At 42.3% G+C, this 22,392-nt stretch overlaps 1 protein-coding gene across 5 annotated transcripts in view; it reads right to left on the bottom strand.

The window, feature by feature from the left end:
• Nucleotides 1-19,498, bottom strand: part of dgki (diacylglycerol kinase, iota) — a 63,320-nt gene extending 43,822 nt beyond the window's left edge. For all 5 annotated transcript variants that reach the window (XM_046378425.1, XM_046378429.1, XM_046378428.1 and 2 more), the window contains exon 1: nt 19,019-19,498. In XM_046378425.1, the coding sequence (XP_046234381.1) occupies nt 19,019-19,242 (224 nt within the window). In that variant the 5' untranslated portion in view covers nt 19,243-19,498. The remainder of the gene's footprint in view (nt 1-19,018) is intronic.
• Nucleotides 19,499-22,392: the final 2,894 nt, after the last annotated feature.

The following is a 22,392-nucleotide window of genomic DNA, read 5'->3' as shown; positions in this document are numbered from 1 at the left end:
CAGTTCTGTGTGTTTTTGGGTTTGGGCACACATTTTTGGAGCCATGAGACCTCTCCAGTCACACACAGATGTAAAAGCACCATTTCATTGAAGCTCAAACATTAGAACTGACAGCTGAGGACACTTCAGCTACAGACAGACTCCGTCAGCATGTCCTTATTTGGTACAATCTAACAAAACATTCATTCTTTTCATCTGTTGCTCCACTTCTTATTTCTTCTTTATCTCTCTCCTTTCAATCTTTCCCATTTTTTTCTATCTCACGCCAATTTCTCTCCCTCCTTTTCGTCTCTCCTTATCTCTCTCTCTCTTTGTCTATTTGGGTCAGTGTGAAAGGCTCGTTCGTTGCTGCTGGTGACGCAGCATGCCCAGAGTGTGTCCATGTCTGTCTGTGTGTGTGTGTGTGTGTGTCTGCGTGTGTGTGTGTGTGTGTGTGAGTGAGAGAGAGAGAGAGAGAGAGAGAGAGAGAGAGAGAGAGAGAGAGAGGGGGAAGGAGACAGGAGATGGAGTATGTGCCTGCGTCTCTGCCTCAGGTCGTAGTGTGTGATGGATAAAGGTTGATCACCACGTGCAAACACGCACAAAAAACGCATTCAAAAATAGTCACATTGACTCTGTGAGGCAGGAGTCAGGAGAGTTTGAGCATCCAGTGACTTTGGTTGACATTTGTGACGTAAGCAATGAAAAATAGCATAGAAAACTGTTTGGAAATATGGTTTCAAAGTGACTAGTTTGGTATTTTTGCACCGCACTTTTATGTTACAGCCAACAAATGCATTAGCACCAATATATCTGCAAGAAGCTGATAATGGCTGATTTATAGGTCTTGCTTTAATTGAATGCTGGTTTCTGAACGTTGCCAAAACATGGTTGACCTACACTTGGTCCAGTGCCTGAACACATCCTGTGCAGACAGTGATGGCTGAAGCTGCTTTTGCTATGAAGACAACAACAAATTAATGGTGAAAGGTGAAAAGGTTGTTTTCTGGGTTAAATTAAGGGATTGAACCAAGACACAAGAAGAAAAAAAACAGATGATCAGAAAACAATGCAAGCAGAAGCAATCTGCATATCATCCTGCAGCTGTAACATACAACACTGTGAGGCCTCGAGGCTCAGCCACCGTCTGACCCCACACACACAAAGAAGCACACAGGAACATGACCGCACACATGCCACAAATTACAATAGCAGGAAGAAATCCACACACAAGACATGCACACACAGTTTTAGCGAGCCTCTTTATTATCAATCTGCACAAAACATTTTCTTATCTGCACACGCTCTCAATAATCACACACAAACATTTCCCATCTATCTGCTTTGGACTCGTAAATGCTTTTATATGTGTGTGTGTGTGTTCGTGTGTGCAGGGGCAGAGTGTGAAGGGTGTGGTTGTCATGGCAACCCCACTCAGACTTCCTTCCCAGTTTTATCTGAGCATACAGCATTCCTCTTTGCGTCCGTCCGTCTGTCTGTCTGTCTTCCTCCCTGTCTGTCTGTCTGCACCCCCCCCCCCCCCCCCCCCCCACAATTGTGTGTCTGCCTGCCCGTGCGGGTTGTTTGTTAACTCCTAAACAAACGTCTGCTCGGTTGCCCAGAGGCAAATGACAACTCGCCACCAGCTTTGAATGATTTTGTCCAGCTGTTCTCTCACCCCACTGTGCCACACTGATTATCCACCAAATAAAACACCTGATGCACCTGTGGGCCTTGAAAACTCAAAACCTGGCTCTGCATGCAGACAATTGGCCCACTTGTGCCAGGATCAGACTTCACAACACTTGTGTCCTTCCAGATGGTCACTCTGTCTGATTAGGTGGTCACGGTCCCGCCGTGACCTGGAAAAAAGACCTGTGCGAGTACACGCTGAAGCTTGAGCACAGCCTGCATGATGTGCAGAGGTGATCAGGTGGAGGGAACACGTTTTTGACATCAGGGGACGTGTGGTAGACATTGTCAAACTAGATCAAATAAGAACTGACACGGCAGCCTTTGTCAGGCCCTCGTGGTGTCCTACATTCAGAATTGGTTGTCCTACAGTATGACATCTATAAAAATATGTGTCTAATTAATTAGCCTTGTGTCTGACCTGCAGTGCAGTGTTGGGTATTTGGCTCTACTTCAGCCGAGGAGGACACCTTTAATGTTTACACCCCGCCTCATCACGAAACCGACCCTCTGGACCACAAGGCGATGCATGTTTCCTTCTGCGCTGTGTAGTTTGGTAGGAGGAAAGTAGTTCCTCTGTGGACCCGCTCACAACAAGGTCTGGGGATTTTCTTGAGTAACTGATTGATTTGTTTTTCAAAATGCATTTTATTGGCTTTTTGAGCACCATAAGCAAAGTGCCATCTTGTTCCATTATATTCATGAGAAGGTAGACATCTCTGTAGTGGATATCACCATAACTCCATGTATTTTTGATCTCAGGGTGAACTGAAAGTATTCATACGTTTATTGAAGAAATAATTCCATGGTCACCTTTCTAGTCCACAGCCTGTGGCCATATTTCTACACATAAACTGTTCTTGAGTTTGATACTGACTGAGCGGGGTTTTTCTCTACTTTAATAAGTATAATATATTTAATTATAGTCTACTTTTCTCTTCTCGGTACGTCTCTGACAGGGAGTGGGTGTGTGAGAGCAGCTGCAGTCGGGTACACTATCAGCTCTTATTAGATCACTGTCTTCACACACACACACACACCACGTTAACATGCAGGCACTGCTGGACACCACACTGTTTTTGTGAACACGAGTGCCATGTGGTGACCAGTAACATACACACACACACAGACACACACACACAGCTATATCAACAAAAAGAGACAGGAGGTCTAGAAATGAAAAGACATACAAGTATAACAAACAGAGCACAACGGACTGGAGCAGAGGGTTTAAAGGTGGAACAGACAAAACATATGGAGTGAAGTGAAACAATTAAAAGATCTATTAGCTAATTGAAAGATAAATGCCAATAGATTATTATCTTTCAATCAGATAATAGATCTTTTAATTTTCCGCTTTTTTTTTCATTGTGAATTGAATATTTTTGTGCTTTGGGCTTTGGGTAGGACAAACCAAACAAACCAAAAATGTGATTGGCATTTAACTCTGGTTCTCTGGCATTTAAAAGGTTAAATGGGTGACTGAATGGTGAAATCAGTCATTAGCTGCAGCCCCAGACACAAGGGTACAAGTCAAAACAGTGAAGCCGAGGACTGTAGCAGAACCGAATACAACACAAAATCTTAGCTCCTAATAAATATTAAAAACTGGAAGCATATGAGAGTTCTGTTTCACATTGTTGTTGTGTGTGTTGTGCATGCGTACGTGCATGTGTGTGTACGCATCCGGTTGTGCAGGAAGCCTGACTCTTTCCCTCTGACCTTCCTCCCTCTATTTATAAGCATTCCCTCACTCTCAATAACATGCGTGTCAGTTTGACCCTCTCAACGCTGTGTGCCCTCATTCTCAGAATTTTATGAGTCTACGAAATTATTTTGCGCTCATTTTGATACTATACTCTTACACCAAACTTCACAATTTACTCTCCAGCAGACCTTTTTCAGCCACACTAGCAGCACGTCTCTGGGGACGATAATGCCTGTCGGTCTTTCGTGGTTACCAAGGGATTAATCCCAACAACTTTGTTGATTGCTCTGACTCTTCAAGTGCTTCGACATGAATCGCGTTTTTGGTTTCGCCATTTCGAGATCGCAGTAGCCATCTTGGTTTTTAGAATCTATCCCATATCCCGAGTGCACAAACGACATCCCTGCCTTTCAATCAGTTCTGTTCATTTCCAATCTGCTTCCATGGCGTGACAGGACAGTAACACAAAGTACAAATCTATCTCTCCTTCTTAAAAATGTCAGACCACACATACACATTTCATGCTGCAGTGAAGGTGAAGGTCTGGTGTGTTTGCCTGAGCGAACGTGCCTGCCCTTCACTTCACTTCTACACTGGCCTACATTATTTATCCTCTGAGGGTGGAGGAGGAGGAGAGAGAAAGACAGCGGAGGGAAAGTCAGATAAGAGAGAAAGGGAGGAGAAAGGGAGTGTGAAAGAGAGAGAGAGAGACAGGACAAGAGGACACGTGAAGAGAGAGATGGGGAGAAAGAAAGGAAAGGGATAACTGTGAAAAGAGAGAGAGAGAAAGACAGATCGAGTGAAGGAGGGAGGAAGGGAGGGAGTGAAGGAGAGAGCATCTGTAGGCGGTCTTGGCTTTGCCCAAAGGCCTTGGCTTCTCTCCTCAGCCTCCTCCTCCTCCTCATCATCATCATCATCATCATCATCATCTCTCCTTCACACTTTCACTCCCTCCTGCTCTCTCTTTCCTTCCCTCTTCAACCTCATCCTCATCTACCTCCCTGCTCACATTTTTATCCCTCCATCCACCCACTTCTTTTCTCTTCCTTGTTTTCCCTCCTCACTCACACTTTAAGTTCAAATTCAGATCAATTTCCAATTTAACAAAAATAATGAAGCAAAGCAGCAGCTTGGTAAGGGGGAAGTGGTTTCCTAAATAAGGGAAGACCTGCTGGTCAAAAACACCCAGTTAATCCAGCTGCAACCTGTTCGCACATTTTCACAGCAGATGGAGAAATTGTTGACAAAAAGGGCAAATTCTGAATTTCTCAAGTGTCAAGGTTTAAACGTAGAGGCTAAGTCTGACATCCGAAATCAATGTCAATCATCTAATCTCCTTCCTAACTGAAAAGCTGCCAGACCAGCAGGTCAACAGAATTCTGAAATGATGGGCCGAAACACGCGACCATAAGCCTGCAGGAAGTGTCAGATGTGCAGCTACTGTTCCATAAAGCATTGCTCAAAAAATATAAAAATACTAAATACTATTGCAAGATTGGATAGTTTTAATATTTAATTGTATCATTTCACACCTCTAAAAATACTTAAATAATACAATGTGACTTGATTGAACTGCCCAGAAATTAAGGGGTTTCAAGATGTGGCTTAACACAAAATGTATTAATTATTAATTAATAATATGTGTACAGTAGCATTCGTTGAATGAATTGAAAGCATTAGGTGAATGTCTATGTTAAGCTTTTATTCTTTACGCAGTATCTTTATATCTTCAAGCTGAACTGCTCAACAAAATCATACATCAGTCCCTTCTAACTGATGATGTATTAGCCGATAGTTTAGAGGCAAAAGCTTCTGCTTCACTATCAGTCTTTTCTGTCTTTTTGTCCAGCAGAGTCAGCAAAGTATCTTTTTCCAAAACGCCCACTCAGAAAACCCACTCTGTTTCTATAAGTAGAAAAGAGAGAGCGAGAGTGAGAGAGCTGCTTACTGTCTGCGAGCCGACTACTAACAGTCACAGTGTTGAAGCGTCAACTCAACATAACGCTGAAACGCACGCATGCCGCACAGATACACGGAGTAACCTCCATCTTGATGGCGTGAAGAATGAAACAAATTCATTCTGAACCAGAACAAATGGAAATAATAAGGTTCCAATAACGTTTTAGCAAACTGGACTGAAGTCATATGAACATATTGTTGTAAAAGGCAAAGACGGAGAAAGTGAGAGCCTCCCAAAGTGTTACAACCTTACAAACGTCCATGCACAAATATGTCCAAATGGCACGTCCTCATGTCCTCTCCAGAGGCAGGTGGCCCGAGTCGCACCAAGTCTGTGCTGTGACTGTCATAAACTGCACTGAGACTGCTTAGAGGCACAGCTTAGGATCTAACATGAAACTGAACAAGCATTTAGAATCAGTTGCAGGTTGTACAGTAACTTGCGGGTGTAATAACCAGGTTAAAGTTCCAGTTGCACATTTGTCAAAGGCAGCCCCGGGGAAGACTTTAGAGCCTCAACAAAAACATGGTTTCTAAATGAATCGTCTATCATAACACACACACACACACACACACACACACAATAGGTGATAAAATGCACTGCAGATCTGTGAGGAACAAAACAAAGGTAAGAACTGAGATGTCGATTTCAAACAACACAAAACAAAATGAGCAGTTTTGTCACATACTAACTACATCATTCACTGTTCGCACCTCTACAAACACCATGACAGGACACTGACTGGATTTCTCACTTCTCACTTGATTAATTTTTCATGATCATGCACAGCATTTTCTGAAACAGTCTACAGGCACTGTGGATTTATTTTGTTTTATGATGTGTGTTTGGTGAACCCATTCAGCAACCGAAACTCTAAAGCTTTGATAACTTCAGATAAATTTTTAAACACAAAATGATGATGTTAGCAGATGCAAATTGAGGCAAAAAGCTGTGTCATGTCAGGTTTATCACTGCTTTGTGGGGCCAGTGTGTTAAGGAACCACAGGGCCTGGAGATAATTAAAAAACTATTTGAGTTCCTGGAAAGTTTTGAAATTGATCTCTCTGACAGACACGTAACACATAAAACATGTTTGTTGCATGACTTCAACCTTTACCTCCTCATATTCTCTTATCTTTAATCAATTGTAAATTTACATTCTTAATCAATCTGCATTAAATTATTGACATTATCAACTTGTCATCTGTATCTTAACGACCTACTGACATGAACGGTATCAGAGAATTGACTGCTTGTTAAGGAATGAATGATTCTCATCTCTGTGTTAAATGTTTTTATATTTATTTAAGTCCAATGGAGCCCAGAGAGTCCCTTTCAACTGTGTGGTTTCATTTATTTATGTTTTCCAGTTGCATGAAATGGTATCAAGTGACAGTAATCTCATTTATCTCAACTATTTCTGGTACAACAAAAGTAGCTCTCATGACAGATCTGTCACGTAAATGTAAAACTGCTGAATCACTGCCCGGTGACCTGCTGAATGACTCAAAACGGGAAACACAACCTCTGATGTGAAAAAACGTTCAGACTGTCCAGTCATAAAGATTAGATGCATTGCGGTGTCTCAGTTTCTTTCGATTTGCTTGACTGGTGACTGGTTCTGACTGGTTTTTGTTGTTTAAGAAAGACAAGACAGTTAAGAGGAGATGTTAACGCCTTTCTTGGAGGTCTTGTTCTCATGGCAGCTCGAGCTTTGTGGGGGGTTGGTAAGCTGACACTATAGTTTATATAATGCGCCTGCTTCCTGCTATCTGAGATAAATTTAAGACAAAACAGAGAGTCTATTTTTTTCATCAATTGACAAAGTTCTATTTAAAAATCACTTAAAATTCCTGATGAGAATGTGGCTGATCTTGATGCTTTACAATTTGAAAGTTGTATGAGCAGCGAACACACACAGAGAGATATGGGAAGCCTCAGCAGTGATAGCACTGCGTGTATATTCTACACTACAATCAGTTAAGACATGTCATGAACCACAGCCAGAACACAGGAGTGATGCTACCCTCTCCTCACCCTGTTCTCTCCCTCACATCTTCCTCTGACACCTACATAATTACAGTCTGTCAGCATGTGTGCGTGCGTGCATGTGTGTGTGTGTGTGTGTGTGTGAGCAAGCATGTAATGCGGGGGAGGCTTCAGATTCGCGCTGTGCATCTGTATCTGACCTTTATGGTTTAGAATAGACACACAGAGAGAAGACAGCAGAGAAAATGAGCGAAAAATAAAGAAGGAGAAAGAGGGGGGAAAATGATGAAAGGAAGAGACTGAAGGAGATGAAAAAGAGAGCAGAGAAAAGAGGCAAAAGAAGGTTTGGTGCATGACACAATGAATTAAAATGAAATAATTACTGATCTGATCTGCATCTAAAATCTTTACAGTACAAGTGGTGAAAGTGAGAGAGTTATAAAACAAGTCTAACATCAGACTACAGCTGCCTAATAAAATTAATTATTTACTAATGACTCTCATCTGACCTGAGCAATTAGTGCACACACACACGCACAAATTAACGAACACACACAGAAAGAGAGAGCGAGATAAAGATGCTGTCTCACTAATTATAGCGTGTCTCTGCAGCTGAGGTCTGCTAGGTCATGTGTGCCTATTGGTGTGTGTGGGCGAGGTAGTGTGTGTGTGTATATCTGTTTGAGACAAAAAAAACAGCAAAGAAAAGTCTTAACTGAAGAGGAGGAGGACAAAGTTAAAAACAAAGATATTATTTATGCACAGAGTCGCACCATAATATATGTGTGTGTGTGTGTGTATGTGTGTGTGTCAGAGAGCTTTGAGTTTGAGTGGGGACTCATCTATCTGAGTGCTGAGAGATGATCAGCGCTCGGTAATCCTACCTGCGCACACTCACACACACACACACACACACGGAAGACACTTCCAAAAGGCCAGAGTTAATCCGCACAGCACATACATGTTTACATTCAGCGTAGTGTACGTGTGTGCATATTAACAGAAGCCTATAAACACGGAGGGACGCAGATGTAGAGCATGTGGTGGAGAAACAGATAGAGAGATGTAAGAACAACTCACTTTCTCTAAAATGAAGATCGTTCTGGTCCCACCTGAAGCCGACAGAATAAAACCCAAAGCTCTCTTCTCTGGATGTGATGGAGCAGCTGGCTGTGAGCTTCACCAAATTAGTCAGCGCAAACCATTTGGCATCAGCGCCGCCGATCTCACTCATCCATCAAAACCTTTGAAATGCATTTAAAAGATGATTACAGCAGACGATACAACGATGAGAATAAATCGAAACTAATAATAATAATGCCCTTTTGTAAGTCCCTTAGCTGAGGAATCCATCTGGCAAAAAAGCTCCGAATCAGAAGTCTGAGAGCTGAAAACCAAAATGAAGGATGAGGTGTCAAAAATGTGACATGGGTCATGGTCAGGTAATTAAAGTTGTGCAGGCATGTGAGAGATGCTTTTCCCTACTTTTACCAAGACACTGAAATAAACTCCAAAAATACAGAATGAAATTAAGTTTGTTTTTAAAAAAGCTGCTGCTTTGTGATGCTGCTACAAGGTGAAAAAGCTTCCATTTCATTTGCGGGAAAAAGAAGATTTTCACTTGACAAAGAATTGAATTTGCTACCAAAATCGCTGTATTTTGTTTTTCTGTCAAACAGCTGATTAATTAGCTTCAATTGTTACAGATTTATGTATCATACACTAAGTGTCTGTATAATGGACAGTACATGAGGTATTTTAATCTCCTAATAGTATTTTTATATGAAGTGTTGCTTCAGCAGGGTTTGTTTTCTGTTTTCTCGTACTGTTTTGTTTTTTAGTTTCCTGTATTCCCCGCGACATGTTCTGCAATGCAAACGTTTGTACATGTCGTGCCACTAAACCGAGCTGGAACTAATGCAAGCGCGAGACAGAGAGGAAGACTGTTAGAGTTTCAACAGCGGTGATGGAGTCAGTGACACCTCAGCAGTCTACTCTGCAGGTTCATTATCGGCTCGAACGAGACAGATGGGCCTGTTGGAAGGCAGAGAGGAGACGCTACTGTAAAAGTACAAACGCAAACCAGGAAAACACGACTGCTGGTCCCTCGAGAGGCCACCGGTTTAGAGGCGAGTGCCACCTTCTGCGTTGTCTTTCAGGGAACAGTCACAGTGGTAGTTACAAATTCTTTTTCCAATTTCTCACAGTCTATCGCTTAGCGCTCTGTTCAGGTCTCTTCACCAGGCATGCATCCACTGTCTGATGCTCACCCAGCACCCAGGAACAGCAGCGTAAAATAAAATTAGTTTTATTTGTTTGTTTCTTTATTTTTTTCCCTAAATGGACAAGCAATTTTAGGTGTACTTGTGATCCTGTCCCTACCCCCCAAGCCACAAGGTTCGCAACTGCTTCTTCATCCAACTAAAGAGATAATTACTATAGCTGCCCCGTCACCCACACCACCAACTGTTCACGCAGTTAGCAACCAGAAAGTGAGACTACCAGTCAGTCAGCGATGCAGCATACAGCCCAGACTTTCAGGTAACAAAGCACAGGGTTTCAGTATCGTGATAAAAGATGCATTAGCAGGCTTCAAACTCAGAACCTCCAGCTCAGAGAGTAATGCAGTCAGGTGGTCAGTCAATGAGCCATTCAATCAATCACTCAGCCTGCTGTCCATCCGGCCTTGTTTACACACAGTCAGTGTGTGAATGTGTTCGTCCTGTCGAGCTTTAGTTGTTTTCTATGGTGACTGTTGAATAAAAAATGTTTACACATTGTCTTAGTGCAACTAAAGAAGAAGAATCAAATCAGCAAAACGTTTCACAACAGGCAGGACCTCGGTTGTTACTGGCAGCTTTTCTTACACTGTTTTACACAGTACCAAGTCAATGTCAATCATAAACATTAAAACCCAGCAGGTAGTGTGGTACTGCTGTGGCTTATTAAGAGTCACCTAACAACATACCATGTTCATTTCCTTGATTTGTTTTCATCAGGATGTAATGAAGGAGAAGTTTCTCCATATCACTGCAGCAGCTTATGAATGAATTAAAAAACTGTAAATCTTGACTCATGAGTTAAGAATCCTGTAAGCAGAAATGGTAACAATAAAGCATTTTATGTGCATTTTTCTCAATGTTCTTTATATGGGCCTTCATGTCTAATGGGACTCCTCCAAGATGAGTGCGTGGGCTGTATGTTTGAAGTTATTTTTGCAGAAAAGAAACATTTCTTCGTGGTGTACCTTGACAAAATTTACAACTTCTCCCTGCCCTGTGCCTCTTTCCTTTACATCTGAGGAATGTAAACACACACCATCAGTATATAAAATGTCAGGGGAGAGTGCCCTGTCTGCTACCCCGCCCCCCAGCCTTACTTAATTCATGCTGTTGTCTTTTGGCTGATTACAGTTTCACCTGGTCATGTTCTGTGGCCACAGAGGAGACAGTTTGTTCTTTTTAGTGTTTCCTGACAGAAAGGTCACAGAAAGGCACTGTAAGTTAGTTTATAAAATGTACAACACTTCAACTGGTAGAGGAGGAAGTAATTGACTAATCTTAAACAAGTCAAGGTTTCTCTTCTTCTCTATTACCAGGAAGATCCACTTCTGTTTTCTCTTCTCTTTCGCCCCTTTTTGCCCTCTTTTTTTTTCAGCTCAATTTTCAAGCATGAAAAGCCTCTTACAGCCAGCCAGACGACTAATAAGGACCGGTTCCTGTCAGCCAACCCCCCCATAATACCTCGGCACACTGCATTATGGGCCAAATAACCCCCAACACACACACACACTTGCACTCTCAAACACTCCTGAAAAGGCCAGAAAAGGAGAGGGAGAACTCAGAAATCTCACTACCGTTCCTAAAACAGACATCATCATTCCTCTTCTTCTTAGCAGAAAGTGATTGATATGCATACACAAACACACCGCCAGCCAACTGGAACATCACTGCTCAGGGAAGGTGAGGAAGGATGTACTAACACCTCTGTCTGTCTTTGTGTGTGTGTGTGTGTGTGTGTGTTAGTGAGTCAGAGAAGCAGAGAAACACACCACATCATCATGATTAACACACACTTACGCTCACACCAGCACACACAGGCACGTTATTCAACTTGTTTGACTGAACCAGGAGAAGATACACCGACTCCCTTCAGTATCACAGCAGTCGCCCTGCACAAACTCTTTATAATCTGTTTGATCTCACCTTCACTCCAAGAGGTCGGGGCCCACTGCCTTTTAAAAGGAGCCACAAAATTTAATGTGTTAAAAGTAACTAATGAAATTCAAATTACACACTCAAGGGTCAGTAGACTCTGTAGTCTTATAATGGCTGCTTCTGAGTGCACCTGAGGAAAATCCACAGGGAAAATGGGCTCAGCTCAGCAGGGCAGCAACGTTAGCTAGCTTACCCCTCGTCCACGAGTAGATGCACAACGATACTGAAAGAAAATAGTTTCTTTGAGAAACAAGGTGTGAGGATTATCTTCAGTAACCCGGGTCATGAGTTCTGGACATTGCCGTTCAGTTTAAAAATGTGTCTTTCACTAGCTTCTGACACTTTATAAACTTGATAAGCAATCAGTTGAGTGAGAAAGCAATTGGGAGATTAAATAATAATCCAAGGTGAAGGGACTAACCACAGCTGGCATTAACAAGACTGTTGAAAAAAAGCCAAGTGAACTTTTATGTAACAGCAGCTGACCTGTTATGTCTTTTGAATTATCCATACATGTATATAGCTTACTCTCTCCTCCTCCTCCTCCTGCGGGAAAAGAGTATCATAAATATGCATATATATATCTGCTCAACCGTTCTTAGGATGAGGGAAATTGTGTCAGTAACATTTCATCAACAATTGGTGCTCTGATTGTCTGCTTAAAAATTCATGAGTGTCTTTAAGCTGCCCAGACTCTGAGCCAAGCGTTCCACTGAATTTAACACAGAGTGCACTAGAAAAGCGACCCATAGGCTGGTTGTATAAAACACAAAAGAGAGCAGCTCTTTCTGCTGCTGAACGTACAGGTGTATTCAGGTGAAAGCTTTTATCCCTTATTGATTTTATTAGTTTAATCCACTCTGATGGGAGAAAGGAAAGGAAAACAAAAACAAAGCAAAGGGCCATTTGTGCTAGTTAATAACACGTATTTCATCTCGCTGTTCTTACAAAAGGATTTAATTATTTAATCAGCTGCAGACTACATAAAAGAAGTAAAACAAGCAAGAGCATCGGGGTGTTATGATTATTGAATGAATGTGTGCACCATTTCAAGGCAAACAATTCACTACTTACATTTCACTCACAAGCACGAATGTGAACGACAAGGTGTCAGGGCAGCACCAAAATCATTAGGATATATGTATCTGGAAACCATGAACATCTGTGCCAATTCTGTGCCAATCTGGGACATGTTGGGATATTTCACTGGATAAGTTCAAACTTTGACCTATTGGTGGCGCTACATAAGAAGTCAGGAGATTGAATGAATGTCTGTGTGAAATTTCTGTGCAATCCATCCAATACTTTTTGAGATATTTCACTAAAAAAAATGTCGACCTCACGGTGGCTAAAAAGTCAAGTTAGCAAACCAAGGATTGCTGACTTATGCACCACGGTGTCATCTGAACATGTGGTGTGACAGATGTGACTGAAATTGTAGAATCTGACCTCTGATTTAAGTGCACTCTCATGTTTATTCCCATCAGTGATTTCTTGAATATGTGTGAATGTGAAAGTACATCATTCTGAACAGTTCTATCACAATCTGATTCATACCAAACACTTAAAAAGCAAAACCTCATACATATTTACTTTGTACCAAAAGATAAAAAAAGATTATATGTGAGTACTATCCCTATCCTTAGTAATTCAACAGTTCAAAATGAGTAAATATGTTGATTGGCGTCCCTTGTAATGTGTAATGATTATTTTCTCCCATCTTGGCCTTTCAAACTTAATTTCCCCAGGGAAAGTCAATGCTGTTGTACTGCTCTATGCCCACTTACACCACTACTGTAAGCAGCACAGTATCACAGAGTTTTCTACAGCTGAGACATCTATTTCCCTTAAACTGTGGACCTGCATATATTGTTTATATAAAAGGACTCAGATCGCAAAGTTAAAAATTCATGAGTGCCTTTAAGAGCCCCGAGGTAAGTATGTCTATGAAATCTGATACAGCCTTAAATGCAAAGCCCAACTCAAACGTACGTCTCAGCTGTAAACCTCCAGGTACATTTTTTAAACAAAGAAGAAGGAAAAAAGTCCATAATGTGGACAACATTACTTACAACAATGAATAATTAGCGTGAAGAAAGAACACATCTTTTCTGGAAGACCGGTGAGCTTTTCATCATCGTGCTCATCATTAGCAAGCGGCAGCTGAGGCTTTAACTGTTAAAAATAAATCAGGGCCCTTAAACGCTGTCTACTAATGCCGGAAGACGGTCTCTGAAGTTATACAAGTTAGCCGGCTTTTTTAATTTTTAGCTCAAGTTAACTTTTATTGCTCAACCAAATATATCAGTTCTCCAAATTGTATTACGGTAATTGTCTTACGATGCATCAGCGCCAATCGGTCACGACCGTCGTGCATTTGTTTTCCTTCCTCTTATTTGTGCACCTCATACATCTTGAGTCATTCTCTCTTTACCCATCGTTTTTTTGTTTTATTTTTTATTTTTTTATCCCCTCCTCTGTTCTCCCTCTGTGTTTTGTCCTAATTGAAGGCTGAAAAGAGAGTTTTATATTCTGGCAGCATCAAATGATGAAAGGCCTTTGATCACTGTTTACCCCTGCAGGTGGTGCGCAGCGGTAGCAACATGAGATACATCTATATCTTTTTATGTTTGTCCCTCTCCTCTTGTTTTTCCCCATGTCTCACCAGTTTTTCTTCCCCGTCCCTTCTCTGTACATTGTCTCACAGAAGACAAGAAGACATGAAACACACAGTATATTGGACTGTGCTATGACAAGCACTTATTGTGATCCGTTGTTTGTGAAGTGGGCTGTAAATAGTGGAGGGATAATGTTACAACATCCTGCCCTGAGGCAGTTTGTTTCTGCGACATTTCCCACGAAGGCGGTGGTGAAATCTCACCACATGATAAGCTGACAAAACAAAGCGCTTGTTTCTTTGTGTTTTTTCCCCCCGCTTTGGGAAACTAGTCATGTTGGCATTTTTACCAGCAGAGTCAGGGTCGGGGGTCAGCAACTTAGTTGGTCAGGTGGAGGCTCTACTAGAGATTCAGGTAATCCCTAAAGGCCCCATATGGAGTCTGCATGGTCCAAATCTGAATCATGACAGTGATTACATCTTTTAGGTTTAAAGAAGGGGACAGTGTTTGACAGTGGGACAAATAAATCCATGTGCAAATAAACAAACAGTCACAGAAAGGAAACAAAAAGTGGATCCAGGTTCAACCAGCTGGGGAAATGACAGGAGCCATAACTGCTTGTATTATTCAGCAACAGTGTGCAAACTTACAATAACAACCAGAGACCCGCCTCACCTTCTGTTTTAAATTCCGTTTAAAAAGCTGAGTAGCCATGCTTCACAGTTTCTCATGCTTATCCTGGTTTTGTAGTGGCTTTATGGCAGTGACACGAACATCATGCTCCAGTGGACAGTCAGCATGCCAACTGCACGCAGCCTCAAAACTGGCCACATTGAGGCGTTGTGGTGCGTCACAAAAGTGCACATTTTAGAGCAACGTTTTACTGTGCCCAGCTCATGGCAGACCCGTTCAATGAATATGCTGTTAAATCAGCATCTTGATATGCCACACCAGTCAGGTGGATGAATTATCATGGCAAAGGAGGAGGAGGAGGAGAAGGAGGAGGAGAAAGAGGAGAGTTCACAGATTTTAATGAATTTGTGCTCTACAGTTAAGGGAAATAAATAAATATCAAACTGGGTATCGAGAATCATGGACTTTCACTTGCAGTTTTCTGGTATCATGACATCCCTAATGATCATACATAACAGGCCAGCCAAGTAGCTCTAAGTGGCACTGAATATTTTATATGTTCATCTTATTACAGCCATCAGTCAGCTGTGACGTTAGTAACAGGGTATTCCAGTAAGGGTATAAACATTGTAGACCTGTAGGTATTGGATTTAGGTGCATTAGGACTTGAGAAAGAGTGTTCAGGATGGATTGTTCAAGTCTGTGTATAAAGGAAATAAAGATTTGGGAACAGTGGACGTTTGTAGCGCTTTATGAGCTCAGGTACTGACTCGGTGACAGCTGGATAATCCCAGAAATGTTCAAATGAAACGCTGACCAACTGGCTGTCACAGATAGGCAGAAAGGGCCCAGAAAAACAACCCTAAATGACTCACTAACTTGCTTACAGATTGAGACTCCAGCTGGTTGACTGACTAGCTAATTGAAGTAATGTCTAACAGACTAACTGGTGTGCTGACTAACTGGTTGGTGCACACACACACGCACACACGCGCACGCACACAAAGCAAATGTCTTTCTGACTGAGGAAAGCCTGTCATGCAGGCAGACGGGTGAGACATCTAAGAATAGATAAAAGGAGGGACAGTATTCTTGGAACACACACACACACACACACACACACATTTGCAGACAAAGTGTGACGAATGTCTGGCAGATAAGTTACACGTGCCTTACGCTGCCGTAAACACATAATACCACAACCTCCACACACACACACTCACACACACTCTCTACCTTTGATGTTCAACAGCATCATTTCTCAGCTCTTTCATATTGCCACATATGGTAATTCGTTTCTTGGCACTGGCCACTTCAAAGCTATGTAAACTACCTTCTTACAAACCATCTCCCTGGACTGGCTAATGCCATTTTTTCCACATGGCTGATTCTGTGAGGAGGAAGGTTCACGGATTATCCATAGCTTTATCCGAAAAGGTCAAAAGGTCGAGACAACACCGAGACATGGGATGTAACTGACGCTGACACTGTGTGTCCCTGCAATCGTGATGTACAGTACAGAAGTGCTAGAGAAGGCAGATTTATTTGGCATAATTAAAGGTACCAGACAGCATTCATGCAATCCTAACATACAGTGAAATACCGTGGAGGACTGAAAATATGGTAAAGCAAACTTTGCTTTGTAGTCCAGAATAAAAAGCGAGTGAGTATATGCAACATGCAAAGCACTTCTTCATTAACAGTAAAATCCTCCCTCAGCAAAAAGCATTGTTGTTGATAGTAAACAATGGCTGCAGAAGAGCCAAATGTTCTCTTTCCAACTGAAATTAATCCAAATCGGGATTCCAGTCCTTTACAATATATGAGCACAGACTAAAATGACTGGAAAAGGCTGCAGAGCAGACGGTGGAAAATATTCTTCCAGTCTATATTTTTCTTTGTATCCAAAATGTAGTGATCCTGTTGCTTTAACTCCCCTTCCCATTTCAATTACATACAAAGAAACACTAAATACGAAAAGCAGCACTTTTAAGTGAGCCTTCTGTAGTGTACCTAACCCCTTCAGTTGTGCTGATCCCAGTCCAGTCTCCAAGTAAAATGAATAGTTCGATATTGTGGTTGTCAACATGAGGTTGCCAAGCAACCAGCGGAGATTTTGGAAAAGAAATAGTCCTTCACTTTAAAACTAAAACTTGTTTTTACATGTCAGATTTTGTGCTGATTAAACAAACAAGATAAAATGTGGAAATCAGATTTCAGAGGTATTGGCAGGGTGACACCCACAAAGCCAGCCTTTCCCCTGTGTTTCCAGTCCTCATGCTAAGATAGGCCAGTCTTTTGCTGTAGCTTCATATTCATCGTCAGTCTCTATCAATCGATCTAAACAAAGCAAATCAACATATTTGTGAAAATGATGAAGTACTGCTTTGAGGACAGGCAAGATTTTTGGAGGTGTAGCTTGCTGCCTCACAACAATTTCTGTGGCTTTTGCTAGCAGTGTGGAATTATAAGTTATTTCACTGGTATCGGTCATAAGAAGCAGATGATTATTGGTTACCAGTATTGGCTGAGTGTAAAAAATAATAATAATAATAATCCATATTTTGCATCCCAACACTAGACTAGGGTTTTGACATACACAACCTACCAAATCCACCCATTCGCCAGTTTATTGCTGGGTTGTTTTTTTTGTTTGTTTGTTTTTTTTTTTTTGGCTGAGGCAACAGATTTACCAGAACAAACCATCATGCGGTTATAAAATCAGAGAGGCCAGCTGTGGCACTCCCCAGAAGAACAATCTCCTGGAAACCTCACTTAACCAGAAACAGTTTCCCTGTGGAAAACACCCAGAGGAAGAGGGACTGTGTAAATGATGATCCAATAAAAGTGAAAGAGTGGTGTGTCTTCCCCGGGTTACGCGTCTGCCTTACAGTACATGTAACTCAAGTGGGTGTCTTCAAAAACAAATGAACAATAATCAGCAGGACAGACTGTCATCTGTTGAATGGACTGTAATAGGATTATACTTCACCATCCCTTTTTCAAATTAGAAGAATTTCCTTCCCAAATGAGCAGTTTATTCTGTTTTCATATATAATCTGATTGGGACACCAATTACTGGTGAAATGAAAGGCTCCGTGTTGAGCTAATACGAAGCTTCTTAAACTTTTAGTTGAAATTAATGTATCGAGTGAAAACATAAATACAGAGTGAAGATGAAAGTCTGAAACGCAAACGTAATCTGTGGAGGGCAGATAAACGACCTTATGGCCAGGTTTGCCCTTACAACGACGCCGGCACTTTGACATTAAAGTTGGGTTTTTTGGATTCTGGATGCACGAACTGTCGCTTTGCTTTGCCACAGTGGCCCAAATTGGACACAAACAAGTCAATCGGGCACAAACAAGTTAAAATGATTGATGTGACCTCCAAATCATTTTCCAGCAAAGTTAGGTTGACACACACACAGTTGGGAGCGTAAACAGAGACTATACCGACACACACACACATTGACAGACAGATAGATAGATGCCACGCATTCCTCACAGTGACATTTGACAACCAAAACTGCTGTGTGTGTGAGTGTGTGTGTTTGGTCTCTGGCCAGTTTTCACTATCAACGGCAGCTGCCAGTCACACCAGGGTGTCAGGCTGCTGCTGCTGCTGGCATTCACACACACACACACACTCTAACCAAAAATCAATACCACTTCTCCCCCTAACCCCCTTCACATGCTCCAACACAACAGGGTTACAACACCACCGGGAAATACACACACACAAACACACACGCATTGTTGTCTATGAAACATTGCTTTGGTCCTAACTAACAGCTAACACTGTTAGCTAACAGCCTTAAATGCTGTGTGCGTTTATCAATACCATGTTGAGATTGTTAACAACACAAAGGTGAGTGGGTGAGTGAAACGTGGCTGGTATGGACGAGTCAGGGCTTCCACACCGGAGCATGTGTGGATGAAAATTTGGCTTTCAAATGAGCAAAAACGCCTCTAATCTGATCCCTCACTCTCTTTGTGTCCTCTGTTGTGTTTATGAGCTTTGGCTCGCTAACATGCAATTCCCACAATAGCGTTAGCTTGTAACCTTTAAAGAAACGTGAAGGCGAAGATAACGAGATTCATGGCAGACTTTGAGTATTATTCAAACAGCACTGGCAGTGAGACACACGCACAAACAAGCACCAACATATCCCTCCTGTGAGCAGTATCCTGTCCCAGCATCCTCCCAGCTCCCCACTCACCGATACGAGGTCTGTTTTCTGAACGCCAGTCCTCTTAATTTCTCCTCCAGTGTCTCCTGCTCCATGTCCGGCAGACTGCTGAACGTGTCGCTGCAGCAGCCCACGGCAGCCTCCTCCGAGCCGGCTCCGGATTCCGAGTCACCCCCATCGGCTCCCAAAGAGGCCAGGCGCCCGCTGAAGCCTCCCGTCGCCGGACTGGTTCTGTCTTTCACTTGGGGGTCCATGCTGGTCGGTCCTCACTGTCTCGCCCCGTGCTGGACCCCCGACACCTCTCTCCCTCGGCTTGTGAGTGGACACAGATGCCAGTGGTGGGCAGGAGAATCGAAAGGTTCTGGGAGGAATGAATCAAAAACTTTGGCGTTTTCAGCGTCTCGACCCCTGTGGTTTCTGGTCGTTGATCGAAATATACTGCAGCCAGGCACGGCAGCACGCGCAGCCGCCTGGACGACAGACCGAACTGCACTCACGAGCCGCTGACCAACTGGAGAAGAGCTACGTCAAGCTACCGACGCAAGCCCGGAAATAGAGCGTCACAACCTTCAAAATAAAAGCTGAACTTTGTGCGTTCATGGGTAGAAAGTATTAGAATTTATTTGTGGGTATAATTTTTCAAGCTCAAAATCTTTTAGACGCAATTCAACGGGTAAATAGGTAAATAAGCTGTGTAATTCAATTACGATTTGCAGTCTGAAATCAATCATAAATGATTCTCTATAACGTCAAGACAGCAAATGCTCACGTTCAAAAATTCTGGGTAAATGGTTTAGGAAGGGAGTACTGTTGTTATGGACAAACATGGAGCCATGAACCTTGCAATTAAGTGGTCTCCACCATAACTGTGGTGGAGTTTCTTATCATACCGTATAAAGCCCCTACTTAAACAAAGCTTTAATTTTATAATATATAACCGGAAGTTGAGTATTTGATTGTTTCTGTTTGACACAGATTTTACAAACTACGAAAGCGCGAGCTTCTATGAGGGCGGTGACAATAAACACGTTCAGTGCGTGAGGACCACAACAAACCGCAACATCCATCCACCCATATAACCATCCTTCTCTCCATCCATCATCCGCCTGTGTCTATCTGTCCGTCCGTCCGTCCATCCATCCATCCATCTGGCCCATGGGACGAGCAGCGTGGCATTATGGGATATTCCCTCTCCTCCTCCTTTCTGCAGCATCACCAGTCAGAAAGTAGGGCAGAGGGTGAGCGTACACGCATGAACACCCGCATCCTCTCAGCATCTCACTCTCAAGCGCTAATGACACACTCACACATGGCCCTTGTGCTCTGTTCAAGGACTGCGCGCGTCAGATCCGTCGTGGTGATAATATTCTCACTCTGCCTTCCGTTACGCTGATTCTTTACCGTCATTAGCAGCGTTTTCCCGTAAAACATCCGGCCACGTGTGTCAGCATCTTTTTCCGCCTCACTGCACTGAGCCATCGGGTTTACAAAGTCACCACTGACCTGAAGTGAACCGCTGGCCCTGCCTGTGCTTGTGTTTTTGTTTGTTGGGAGGGATTTTTTTTGGGGGGGGGGGGGGCAGTTTCCTTTTTCTGAGAAATAAGATCTTTGGGTCATAAACGCTTATTCAAATAAAAAATTCTGAGAAGTTTAGAGGACAAATGTCTATTTGTTGGAAGTGCAAACAGCTCAGACATCAGAAATGTGATGAGGAGGGCAAACTAGAAACAAGCCACAAGACAAAAAAAAGGGTTGGAAACCACTGGTGATTGATAGACTCTTGTGTTTTCTTTTGTTGCGACTTTTCAAACAGCTTATCAAGGAAAAAAAGAGATGAGACCCAACTGCAGAGGCAGAGCCGGGGCAGTTCAAAGATGTAGTCAAACAAAAACAGATACCAGGGTGGTGAGGCAGGCAAAAGGTTAAATCCACAGAAAAAGCAGTCCAATCAGACAAATCAATCCAACAGGAAGCAGACCAGAACCAAAAATCCAATAAACAGACAAAGTCCAGGTAAACCAAGCAAAGATTCACAGATAGCTAGGAAAGTATGAGAGAAAATGCTTGACACAAGGTTTGTTTTTCATTATGCTTCCTCGCATCCCCCTCCTCCTGTGACCCTGAAGTCATTCACCCTCTGCCATTCAGGGGCAAGCGGCCTGAGAGCTGAAGAAAGGAGCCGAGGATCTCTATGAGTAACTACAAGTAACTAATTCTGCTAAATAAATGTGACAACCTTTTTGGTCAGTGAACTGTCAAGTGTATATGAATGGGAGCGACAGTTAGAAACACTTCTCAGTATAATGTTGTTCAGTACAATCCTCGACTGCGCATTTCACAATTTTTGGTTTAATAGTTAATATTTTTTCTTCTTTTCCTGGCAGAACATTTCGAGGTGTGACAGTCAAACTGAGAAAACGAAAAAATACGGTTTTCAAAAAAGCTCTTCAAATTTGATGAGCTCAGGCTCGCACCAGGAAACAAAGGCAGGAACCAGTGCAGAAGCTTTCTCTGCAACCTCAACCAAAGGAATATTCATTTATAATTAACAAGTGGTTAACTCCTGCAATCCTGACTCGAAGTGAGAAATCAGATAGCAGCCCACTTCATCTGTTTACCGCCTCTCTGTTACGAGTGCTTCATCACACAGTTTAGAAAGTCTCTCCTGCTATCCGAATCGAATTTAATGGCAAACATGAGGCACCGTTACTGGAGCTGTGATGGAATTCGTCTCCGCCGTGTTACTATGAGACTGGACTGTTGTGAAGCTGTGGGACTGTGCTTTGTCTGGGGCCTGTCAGAGCAATTCGCACTACTTGTTATGAGGCACTGCTGCTGGTCTATTTTAGGATCATTGATGTGATGGAGGAGATGGAAGCTCCTCTTTAGGCCAGTGTGTTAAAAATGAGACACTTGTCTGTCCTAATGGTGTTTGGCCTTAACTTAATTTGAAGTTGCACAGAAGACGCTTTGAAGCAAACTATTTATCGTCTACTGAAGTGAACTTCAGATCTGGCCGGTTTGGTTGTTGGATATCACATAAAACAAAACACTTCATTCTTCCGTTTATCGCCAAAATCATGAATTCTGTAATCTGAAAAGTAACCAAAGTTGTCTGACAATGTAGTGGAGTGAATAGTGGAGTATTTACCACTGAGATTTAGTGTAGTATTAGTACAACAGAAATAACAAATACCTTAAATTTTTACAGTACTTGAATACTTAGTTAAATGCTGTTGGCTAAATGCTAACATGCTCACAGTGTTGATGTTTAGCAGGTATAACTTTACTGCATTCACCATCTTAGCGTAGTGTGTTAGCATGCTAACCAGTGCTAATTAGCACTGAACACAGAGTACACCAGAGGCTTATGGCATCAGTTCTGCAGGTATTTGATCATGAAT

Source organism: Scatophagus argus, chromosome 22 (assembly GCF_020382885.2).
Source record: "Scatophagus argus isolate fScaArg1 chromosome 22, fScaArg1.pri, whole genome shotgun sequence".
Taxonomy (NCBI): domain Eukaryota; kingdom Metazoa; phylum Chordata; class Actinopteri; family Scatophagidae; genus Scatophagus; species Scatophagus argus.
This window is presented reverse-complemented; position numbering and strand designations above follow the sequence as displayed.